Raw genomic sequence first — 10,949 nt, forward strand, 5'->3', positions numbered from 1 at the left:
GGACCTGGCAACCCTAATAGAGGATTATTAATATCATTTGGTTTCCATTGTAAACCTATCTGTCCACCTCATTGGGTGATTGAGGGGGGCTTAAAGTCTGAAAGACAATACATAACCCCTATCAAGTCCTGTCTTTTTCCCCAAACCCCAGCCTGTATTTTATCATTTTGGCCAGTTGACAGAAAACTGGAAACCTAGACAAGCTATTTTTGCTGTAAGCGCTCAGGTGGGTGCTACTATCACACATGGCCGTATGCTTAAAAGGTTTCATGTGGGGGCAGAGTGCCTTTGTAGCATGGTGTACAGAACTTTGGCAGTAACTGGCACCATTTTACTAGTGATGTTCTTGAAAGTGCAAATGTGTTTGTTGTAGTGCATGCAAAATAGCCAGTACAACCCCTGCCTAAAGCACATACTAATCCGCTCCCCCTCATTTAAGTGACTGCTTTGCATCTTGCCATGACTCATGCTGCATAGCACCTGCTCATCCTCTACCTCCATCAATCAAGCGAAGATAACAGCCATCAGGGACTAAGACAATACACACAAAACACTGTAAAGTCCCCATGGGGCTACAGATCTAGGACTGCTAACTCCTGCTTGGGAAATACCTGGTGATTTGGGGGTGAAGCCTGTGAAGGGTGGGGTTTGGGAAGGGAGGGATCTCAAGAGGGTCTCATGCCATAGAGGAGTGGTGGCGAACCTATGGCACGCATGCCAGAAGGGGCACTCAGAGCCCTCTCTGTGGGCACGCGCACCATCGCCCCAGGAAACATCCATCACGGGTTACTAGCCCTAATGGGTATGTGCTACCTCCTTATTATAGATGTGGGCCACTGTGAGATACAGGAGCTGGACTAGATAGGTCCAACGCATGTACAGCGGAGGTGAATCAAAGGTAGGAAATGCACTCAGATGCCTTTTTCAAAGCAGGCCAAAAGGTCTGCAAATTCAAAAGGAACCCCAGCTGAGGATCACTGCCGTAGATTGTTGATTCAGGGAATATCCATTTCTTTAATGTTAACTAATAGTGTTAGCTATTTTTTGTATAGGGATAGATTTGTTATTGTGTTTTTCTTTTAAGACAAAAGATGTTAATGTATGAGTTGTTTTTTTCTAAACTAAAACCTCCGTATTCAGGTTAAATTGCCGTGTTGGCACTTTGCGATAAATAAGTGGGTTTTGGGTTGCAGTTTGGGCACTCGGTCTCTAAAAGGTTCACCATCACTGCCATAGAGTCTACCCTCCAAAGCAGCCATTTTCTCCAGGGGAACTGATCTACATAGTCTGGAGATCAGTTGTAATTCCAGGAGATCTCCAGGCCCCAGCTGGAGGTCGGTAACTCTAATTATAGAATCATAGAGTTGGGGCCATACAGGCCATAGTCCAACCCCCTGCTCAGTGCAGGATCAGCCTACAGCACCCATGACAAGTGTTTACCAGCCTCTGTTTAAAGATGGCCAGTGAGGGGGAGATCACCACCTCCCTAGGTAGCTGATTCCACTGTTGAACAACTCTTACTGTAAAACCCCCCCCCCCAATATCCAGCCAGTACCTTTCTGCCTGCAATTTAAACCCATTATTGCGAGTCCTATCCTCTGCTGCCAACAGGAACAGCTCCCTACCCTCCTCTAAGTGACAGCCCTTCAGGTACTTAAAGAAAGCAGTCATGTCTCCCCTCAACCTCCTCTTCTCCAGACTAAACACCCCCAACTCCCTCAGCCTTTCCCCTCATAGGGCTTGATCTCCAGGCCCCTGAACATCCTTGTTGCTCTCCTCTGCACCCATGAGATTCTGTCCACATCCTTTTTGAAGTGAGGCCTCCAGAACTGCACATAATACTCCAGGTGTGGCCTGACCAATGCAGTGTATGGCAGAACTATGACACATTGTGATTTGGATGTTATGCCTCTATTGATACACTCCAAGATCGCATTATCCTTTTTGGTCGTTGCATCACACTGGCCGCTCATATTTAACCTATGGTCCACCCGTACCCCAAGATTTTGTTCACACACACTTCTACCTAGAAGTGTATTCCCCCATCCAGTATGCACGTTCCTCATTTTTGTTACAGTTATCACACAGACCAGCCCTTTCCCTTCTCCTTCAGGGTCAGAATGCTCCATGAGGCAGCCACCAAATATGTTGTTTTGATCTAGTCCTCTACCAGCCGATCTATCAAAGGACAGGAAGGAAGGATGCCAGCCGCCTCCAAGCCACGTGATGTTTGTCATGCTTCTAGGATTGCAAACTCCAGCTCGGGAAATCCCCGGAGATTTGAGGGTGATAACGAGAGAGCAAAGGGAAGGAAGGGAGCTCAGTGGGGATGGGATATCACTCTAGGACTTCCATTTCTCTGGGAGTGTATCATATATGATCTTTTTTGTCAAGTAAAAATACTTTAAAAACAAATCTTGTTATTCTTAAAGATGCCCCTGGACTCCAGTTTAATTTGTAACGGACTCCGTTGGAAATGGGTGTGCTAATTAAAACAAGAAATTTAGAAACCCTCACACTCCCCCGCCCATTCAAAATGAGAAGAGGCGGGGCACGAACTCCTTTCTGCAGGCATGGGGTAAGATTGAAGCCTTGGGGGGGGGGGTTTGAACCATCAAGCCCAACATCCCGTTTCCAACCATTTCTAATCAGTAGGTTGCCGCCACGTTTCCCGGCTTCTTGACGAAGAAAACAAAAGAGCGGCATCAGAAGGAACCAGGAAGTCCTGTCTATGACTGGTCTAGTTCGACTCTATGGTTGAGGGCCATAGAGATTAAAGGCCGCTGGGGGCGGGGATCGCGCCAGAGACGGCCAGGGAGAAGGCATGGCCAAGGCCGGAAGCTGCGGCGGCGGAGAAAACATGGCTCTGAACGGGACAGGTAGGTGCGGGAGGGGGCGTCACCATGGCAACCGCGGCTGTTGGGGCCTGGTGAGAGGCGAGCCTGGCGCTTGGGCCGGTTCCCCTGGGCGAGCGGGGAGGTTTGAAGGCAGCGGGGCCTTGGCTTTTCTCCATCGCCGCCGCCCACCCCTTCCTCCGTGTCCCGACCCAGGCAACGACGACGCGGACTGGGAGCCTCCGTCCGAGGCGGAGCTCAAGGTGATCCAGGCCCGGCGTGAGAGACAGGACAAGATCAGCAAGCTTATGAGCCAGTACCTGCTCAAGGGCTACCGCATGCTGGGCGACTGCTGTGAGGACTGCGGGGTAAGGCAGCTAGGGTGCCCCCTGGGCATGTGCAGAGTGGTGAGGAGCACGCGTGCTGAGGGCGGAAGCGTCTTCTGAGGGCCTGCGGAGGGGCACCGCTCCAGGTCCCTTTTCCTCCCAGGCGGCCAGGCCAGCCTACATAGCTGGAATATCCCTTTCAGGTTGTCCAGTACAACCCCTGCAGCTACAGCATCCCTGACAGATGGCTCTCCAGCCTCTCCTTAAAGACTTCCATGGAATGAGAGTTTGTCTGCTCCCCAAGCGGCATTTTTCATTGTTGAACAGCTGTCAGCCATGGGCCTTCCTTCTTCCATGTAGGAATAAGAGCAGCATTAGGAATAGGTTGGGCCAGAGGTGTGACTGGTCTAAAGTCACTGGCTCTGTAGCAGTGTGGGCACTAAATCCAGATTTCCCCTGTCACTCTAACCACCAAACTATTCTGGCTTGCATATGTTCCTAATCCTTCCTATACAGATGGTTTCATTCTGAAACACACCAATTTCCCACAGATGTCACGAGGTCCTCTTACTTCCAGGCATCAGTGCCTGTTGCCTCATTGAAGGACATTCTTTGGCTTCAAAGACACTGATACCTGGAAGTAAGAGGACCTTGTGAGGTCTGTGGGAACCTTGTGGTGTGAATCACAGAGGGGGTGGGGACTGGAGCCTGTTGGAAGTTATAGGAGGGAGGGGCTGTGGCTCAGTGACAGATCATCTGTCAGTAGGCAGGAGGTCCCAGGTTCAATCTCCAGTATCTCCAGTTAAGGCAATCAGGTAATAGTGATGGGAAAGACCGCTTCATAAGATGATGTGACCTAAGGTGATGGGGAAGACCTGTACCTGAGACCCTGGAGAGCTGCTGCCAGTCTGAGTAGACAATACTTCTCTTGATCGATAAAATGTCTGATTCAGTATTAATGTGTTCAACATGAGTGTTCAAAGTCTTTATCTGGTGTTCTGGGACTTCACAGCACTGGTAGGAAACAGCTGTTAAATCCATACAATATAAAGGCTGAGGCTTTTCTCTGCAAGCCCTGGGAAAAAAGGACTCCAAGCCATACTCGTGGAGAAGAGGGGCAAAGTAGCCCTGGAAATCCCTCTGGTAGGCAATACTGTGCAGGGCCAACTTACGGTGACCCCAGCAAGGGGCTTTCAAGGGAAGTAAGAAGCAGAGGTTGTTTGCTATTGCCTTCCTCTGCAGAGTCTTCCTTGGTGGTCTCCCAAATACCGACCCTGCTTAGCTTCCCAGATCTTATGAGATTGGCCAAACCATGCTACCTTCCTCCTTCCCCTTGCATTAAGAATGCAGTATTACACTGAATCGTTTTTCAGTGTTCCTTAATGTGGGGGAGGCTGGTGAGGTAAAGAAGGAATATGTCAGTCATTTTCAAGGAGACTGGAGTTTCTGCATGCCATTTGTGACTTTCACATATGGTATGGTACAGCCCCTTTTCTTGAAGAGGGCTGCCCCTGAAAGTATTGAGGAATGGAGTCCTTTTGCAAGAAGGGGTAACTCATTGGTATCCAGTAAGCATAAAATGTTGACATTTCCCAGGGAGTTAAAGATTATGTATCTGACAGGGTAGCCCATGCCCTGGGTGAGTGGCACGAAAGGATTTCACGCACACATTTCGAAGTGCAGGGGGTCTCTTGCCTTTTTCATTATCCCTTGACATCCTTTGACAACTTTTGTTAATTCAGCATGCAGCCTGTTCACCGGGGTGTGCAATAAGATGTTGTCTTGCAAGTTGTTATCTACGCTTGACATTGTCATCCAGGGTGCAGTTAGCTTGTTAAATTTGTTTCACATGTGTTGTGTTCCTTCGGTAAACTCTGACAAACTGCTGTGTCCCTCCAGACAATTTTGCTGCAAGACAAACAGAAGAAATTATACTGCGTTGCCTGCCAAGAACTTACTTCTGATGTCGACAAAGACAATCCAGGTATGTCCATGGGAGCTCAGAGAGCTTGTTGCTGTTCCAGTTTAATGGCTACTTCCTCAGTCAATTGACTGGGAAGAATTGGAGTCCTCAGTCAGAAAGTGGGATTTCTCTCCCTCCCCTCTATTGGAGTGGAACAGGGACTGCTACATTGGAAGTTGGTTCACTATTCCGACTCAACTTCTGGGATCTTGAATGCAAGTTTAAAGCCCATTGTTGCTACAAAAAAGCAGCTATTGTTCCCATATTCATGTTCTGATGCTTTGTCAACTGCAACTGAGCCTGCATTCATCGTTGCATTTCATGGGATATGCCTTTGCAAGCATGTGAAAATTTTATTGTATATAGCCATTGGCCATCACAATTTGCTAAAACAAATAAATAAAGTACAAATACAATAGATTAGCAAGTAAAATATTAAATAATGAGATATACTAAAACATTTCAATTTAAAAGAAAAGTAGCTGCTTATTCCGATACCGCGTTAGACATTTTCTTTGCTGCAAGAGGAAACAAAAAGACTCTGTATGATGCATATGCATCAATATCTAATAACAGAAATATAATTTACTCTGCATCCGAATGTGTACTAATACCAGATAATATTCCTGACAAAAATTTAGCGCTGGGGCTTGCATACAATGGACAAAAAAACTTTCACTTGAAAAAGGCAGATAAATTATGGCTGGATCCTCCAGTACTACTGCCTTTCTGGTTTCCCATTGGGATGCTTGCAAGAGACAGGCTGGTAATACAAGCAGAGGATGGGGGAGCAAGACCCTCGGGATCATGCCTGTGCTCTTTCTCTCCCACTCTAGCCCTGAATGCCCAAGCTGCTCTGTCACAGGTGCGTGAACGCCAGCTGGCCTCCAATCCAGAAGACGTCGCTTCGCCGGAGTACTTCTCCTCCCTGGCGACTCCCCGTCACGTGCCGCGCCCGGAACACTGTGAAGGGGCAGCCTCAGGACTCAGAGCATCTGCCCTCGCTCCAGCACTCCCAGCGCCTGTTGCAGTGCCTCCCTTGCCACCCCCCACCAGCACCCTGGCTGCAGTAGAGGAAGCCATCTTGCAGAAGATCAGTTGGGCGGGCCAGGAGCTCCAGCAGAGCACCTCCATCGAGATGAGCATACAGCTGTGCTCCCTTATCCGCTCCTGTGCGGAGTCCCTAAAGGGCATCAAGGAACTGCAGCAGTGAGACAGCTCGGTCTTAGGGCACAAAGGGAAGAGAGGCCATGCCTGTAACACCAAGGCGGGGAGGGGGTCCCTTTTAGAAACGATAGTCTGGGCAGTTCAGATAAAACGGCACTTCTGACTCAGATTAAAACTCATGCTGTTTTGCCTCATTCTGGTTGTCTTGGAGCTTTTGGTAGTTCATTGGGGATTTAGGATCATAGAATTACAAAGTTGGAAGGGTCCTCAAGTCCATCAGACCAACCCCCTGCATGATCCCTGACAAATGGTCTTCCAGCCTCTGCTTAAAAACCCCCAAGGAGGGAGAACCCACCATATCCCTGAGCAACCAATTCCACCACTGAACTGCTGTTACTGTTTAAAAGTTTTTCCTAATATCTTTGGGTGGGTAGGAGAGTGGGTGTGTTGGGCCTTTCTGCAATAAACTGTACAGTGCAGGCTTCCACAGTATGTGACCCCCCCACACACACACCAAAGCCTATTGTAGCCCCACTAGCCATGTTTGGTGTCCCCCTCTCAGGAACTCAGAGAACTTCCTGCTAGGGACTGCAAGGAGGGGGCACCTGGGGGCCCAAAGGCATGGCTGTTGGGCTGTGTTTGGCTTTTGGGGGACAAAAGTTACTTCACTGTTCCTGTGCCACATAAGGGTCAAAATTGTGTATAAGAAACACACAACTTTAGAACCTTAAGAGCCAAATTATGAGAAATTTGAGAATACCAACTTAAATATTTTTTTTAATACAATTGTACGGAATTTCTGGATGCAGGAATGTGAAGGCAGGGCTGTTACACTAAAACCTGACATGTAAGGAAACAGGTCAATTGAGCACATGAAGCTGCTTTATACTGAATCACACCGTCGGTCCATCAAAGTAAGTATTGTCTGTTCAGCAGCTGCTCTCCAGGTTCTCAGGCTGAGGTCTTTCATATCACCTACAACCTGATCCTTACTGGAGATGCCAGGGACTGAACCTGGGAAATTCAGCATGTCAAGCAGATACTCTGCCACTGAGCCACAGCCCCTTCCCAATGCCATACCTACAATATTTTCTAGGTCTCACTTTTCTGAGTCTGTTTCAGGATTTACAGGGTAGTTTCAACTATTTTTTCCACTTTTTAGTGATAAAATGTTTCCTGTCTTTACCCTTCCTCACCTCACTTGGAAAAAACAAACACACACTTGAGGCAAGACCATACCCATCCCATCAGCTAGGTGTGTAAGGTTTTTGCCAGCTCACCAGCGGACAAGAAGGATGAGAGCTCAAAGACCATCTGGCATCCTTCCAGATCTGCAGTCTGTTAGCAAATCTGTGCTGGATTTCTCTCTCCGGCAAAGCTTGTTTTCAAGTGTAGCTTCTGCATGGTGCTTAACAGAGGTGACCTGGGGTGAGAATGGTGTGTGTTAAGTGCTGTCAGGTTGCTTCAGGCTCCTGGCGACCCTATGAACCAGTGTCCTCCAAGACATCCTATTGTTAACAACCTTGCTCAGGTCTTGCAAAGTGACGGTTGTGGCTTCCTTAATACCATCTTCCAGCACTGTATCTTTTTTTGTTTTGTATTGTCTCATCATAGGGTTTTTGTGGTAAAGGTTGGTCAGAAGTGGTTTACCATTGCCGCCTTCTGCGCCATACTAACCAGGTTAGCTGAAGTGGCACTGCTGTTGTCTACAAAAGATCCTCCATCAGTGTCACCTTCCAGTACTGTCCGGTAGCTACCCTTCAGGGATTCCTCCACCACCACTGGAACTGTTTTCTTCTACTGATGTGGCCAGTGATCCCTGAAGGGGGCGGACACATTTTAGTCTGGTGTTTCAGCTGTGACTATTCCGCCTTGAGTGACTGCTAGGAGTTCAGCCTCTTGACAGAGTCTAGACCCCTTATGGTATTGCTCTCAGCTTCGCTGACATACACAAGCCCCCTCACCACATCAAAGTGTGTCCAAAAGGGGGGTGAGAATGGTAGTGCCTCATTATATCCAACACAAGGGGTACCTAAGCCTACTGAAGTAAGTCTGCCTTGGCATACCTCACCATGCAGAAGCTCAGGCTACACAAGCATGCAGGTGCAAAATAGGCTTATGTCTTGTCAAAACGGCTGCAACGAGAGCAGGCTCGTGCTAGAGGGCTGGTGCCATTTTACGGTCAAGGACACCTGGATAGCCTTGAACTTGAAGCCCTGGGGAAGGAACAGCTGCACAGTTTGGTTTTGAGCCTTTTAGCCACATGGTTGGAGAGCAGCCTGCCCCCAGATGGCTGATTGTAGGGTGCCATGAATAGACAGCAAGTTGTCAGGAATTTAGTTACAGCTGATTGCTTGGAAACAGCAAGGAATGCTCAGCTGAAGTTTCTTCAATAAGAGCTGATGTGCTCCTTCACCGGGCCTTTACCTGCTGTGGTGAAGCCTGAGAACAGTGCTCCCAGCAGGTGTGGGAAAATAAAAGTTTCATTCTGGAGGGAGAGATGTAGACAACTGCATTTAGTTGTAGTAGAAACAGCCCAGGGGTGCTGTGGAGACTTCACACTGTTGCACTGTGGAATCTGAAGGGGGGAATGAACAATTTGACGGCTGGTAGAGCGGCTTGTTTTTGCTGTGTACCTGTACAGTTGTAAGTAAAATGGGTGTTGCAAAGAAGCCTACAGCATCATCCTGACCAAATACTTAACAAGCCACTGTGATGTAGAGGTTAAAATGTTAAGACTAGGAGTGGAAAGACCCAAGTTCAAATCCCCACTCTGCCCCTGGGTGACCGTGGACCAATTCCTTTCTCCGCCTAAGTTTCCTCACAAAGTTGTTGTATGGCTAAAACTGGAGAAGGGTAGAGCCATATGTGCTCTGTCCTGAGCTCCCTGAAAGGCAAGATCAAAACATAATAAGATTGTTAATAGGCCGAGTTACCCTCTGGTAACTCTGGTTTTTCTGTCTCACACTTCACAATGTCTGGAGTCACCACAGGGTAAGCACCATGGAGAGTTGCACCAAATGAAACCTGCTGTCTGAATTCATTCCTAGGGGTTGTTGCTGGATTGAGTCCTGGGTGAAAGCCCGGTTACTATTCTACACTCTCATTCTTCTTGGCTCCCCAAATCTATCGCACGAGGTGGCTACTTCTCTGTATGTGACTACTTCATATTTCAAACCACCACCATATTTCAAGCCACCCCTACCCCCATTCTTGGCTCTGAGAATCACGAAGGGGGCACCTGGATATTGGAAATTACCCCCCCCCCCACACACACACACCACTGAAATATCTGTCTTGCTCCACCAGCTGCTATTGTTACAATGTGACCAATAGGATCGATTCCTCAGTGGAACAGGCTTCCTCGGGAGGTGGTAAGTGCTCCTTCCCTGGAGGTTTTTAAGCAGAGACTAGATGGCCATCTGTCAGCAATGCAGATTCTATGAACTTAGGCGGTTCATGAGAGGGAGGGCATCTTGGCCATCTTCTGGGCATGGAGTAGGGGGTCACTGGGTATGTGTGTGGGTAGTTGTGAAATTCCTGCATTGGGCAGGGGGTTGGACTAGATGACCCTGGTGGCCCCTTCCAACTCTATGATTCTATGATCAAAGTGTGCCTGGCTGAATGGAACTGAGTGCCCAAGCCTGGTCTCTTTCGTACTTCGTGTGTGTATGGTATGTCAGTCTCTCATGATGACCCCCCCTTTGGCTTCCCATGCCGGCCAGTCCTTTGGCAGGGATGTGTTTTGCTCAGGCCTGGAGACACACTCTTTTGCCTTCACTTGTGCCAAGGCCAGGTGGCAGTGAGCCGCACCTGCTTCTAAATCCGTCCAAGCAGCCCTCCGATTCTTCCCATGCCCATGCCGATCCCTCTGGGGGCTTATTGCTTTTGGCCAAGGAAAGTCACTCTCCAGACCCAGGTCTGAGTCCAGCTGAACGTGCCGTTGAACTCAAATCTACCTCTTCTACTGCAGTGGGTCGCCGTGTTCGTCTGTCCGCAGTAGTAGAAAAGGGCAAGAGTCCAGCAGCACCTTCACAGCTCTGAAGAAGTGAGCGGTGGCTCACGAAAGCTCATCTTCTACTGCAGACCAACTACTCTGTGAAACTATAGACTCAGAGACGCTAGTCTGCGTGAAGCACGGCTCGGTACGATGAGGTCTTGGCGCAAAGCGCTCTGCACGTGCTCCGGGGGACGCTCCCCTCTCGGCCCGGGGTCTAGAAAAGATAGCTCCCGCCCTGGCCAGGCCGGGCCCTCCTGCCGGCTGCGGCTGCGTCGCCCCTTTAAGCCGCGTCCTTGCGCGCTCCGGGGAGGCGAAGGCAGGCAGGGGCGCTGCGGGTGTGGCCGCCGCGATTGCAGCAGCAGCAGCGCGAACAAAGGCGAGGGGCGTCCGGTGGGCCGGCTCGGACCCCGCCTCGGTCCTCCGGCCCTGCCCCCGGGCCGCTTTTCGGCCTGGCTCCCCTCCACCCCCGGCGCAAGGGCGCGCCGAGCAGGACGCGCCGCCGACGGGGCTGAGCCGGCAGCCCGGCCGCTTCCGAGCGCGCGCCGGCCTGGGAAGGTCAGGCAGGCGGCCGAGCGGGGGAGCCGCGCGCTTCGGCCCCGGAGCCTGTCCTCCGAGCCCCGGGGGGGAAGAGGCCGGAGGGGTCCTCCGGGGACCCGCCA

At 49.9% G+C, this 10,949-nt stretch overlaps 1 protein-coding gene across 1 annotated transcript; it reads left to right on the forward strand.

Moving 5' to 3' along the window:
• The first annotated feature begins 2,819 nt into the window (after window positions 1-2,819).
• On the forward strand, window positions 2,820-6,344 carry ZNRD2 (zinc ribbon domain containing 2). The gene is made up of 4 exons (XM_056853715.1): window positions 2,820-2,879; window positions 3,051-3,202; window positions 5,060-5,144; window positions 5,960-6,344. The coding sequence occupies exons 1-4, from the start codon at window positions 2,825-2,827 to the stop codon at window positions 6,334-6,336; spliced, it is 669 nt and encodes a 222-aa protein (XP_056709693.1). The 5' UTR covers window positions 2,820-2,824; the 3' UTR covers window positions 6,337-6,344.
• The last annotated feature ends 4,605 nt before the right edge of the window (window positions 6,345-10,949 follow it).

This window comes from Euleptes europaea, chromosome 7 (assembly GCF_029931775.1).
Source record: "Euleptes europaea isolate rEulEur1 chromosome 7, rEulEur1.hap1, whole genome shotgun sequence".
NCBI classification, from domain to species: domain Eukaryota; kingdom Metazoa; phylum Chordata; class Lepidosauria; order Squamata; family Sphaerodactylidae; genus Euleptes; species Euleptes europaea.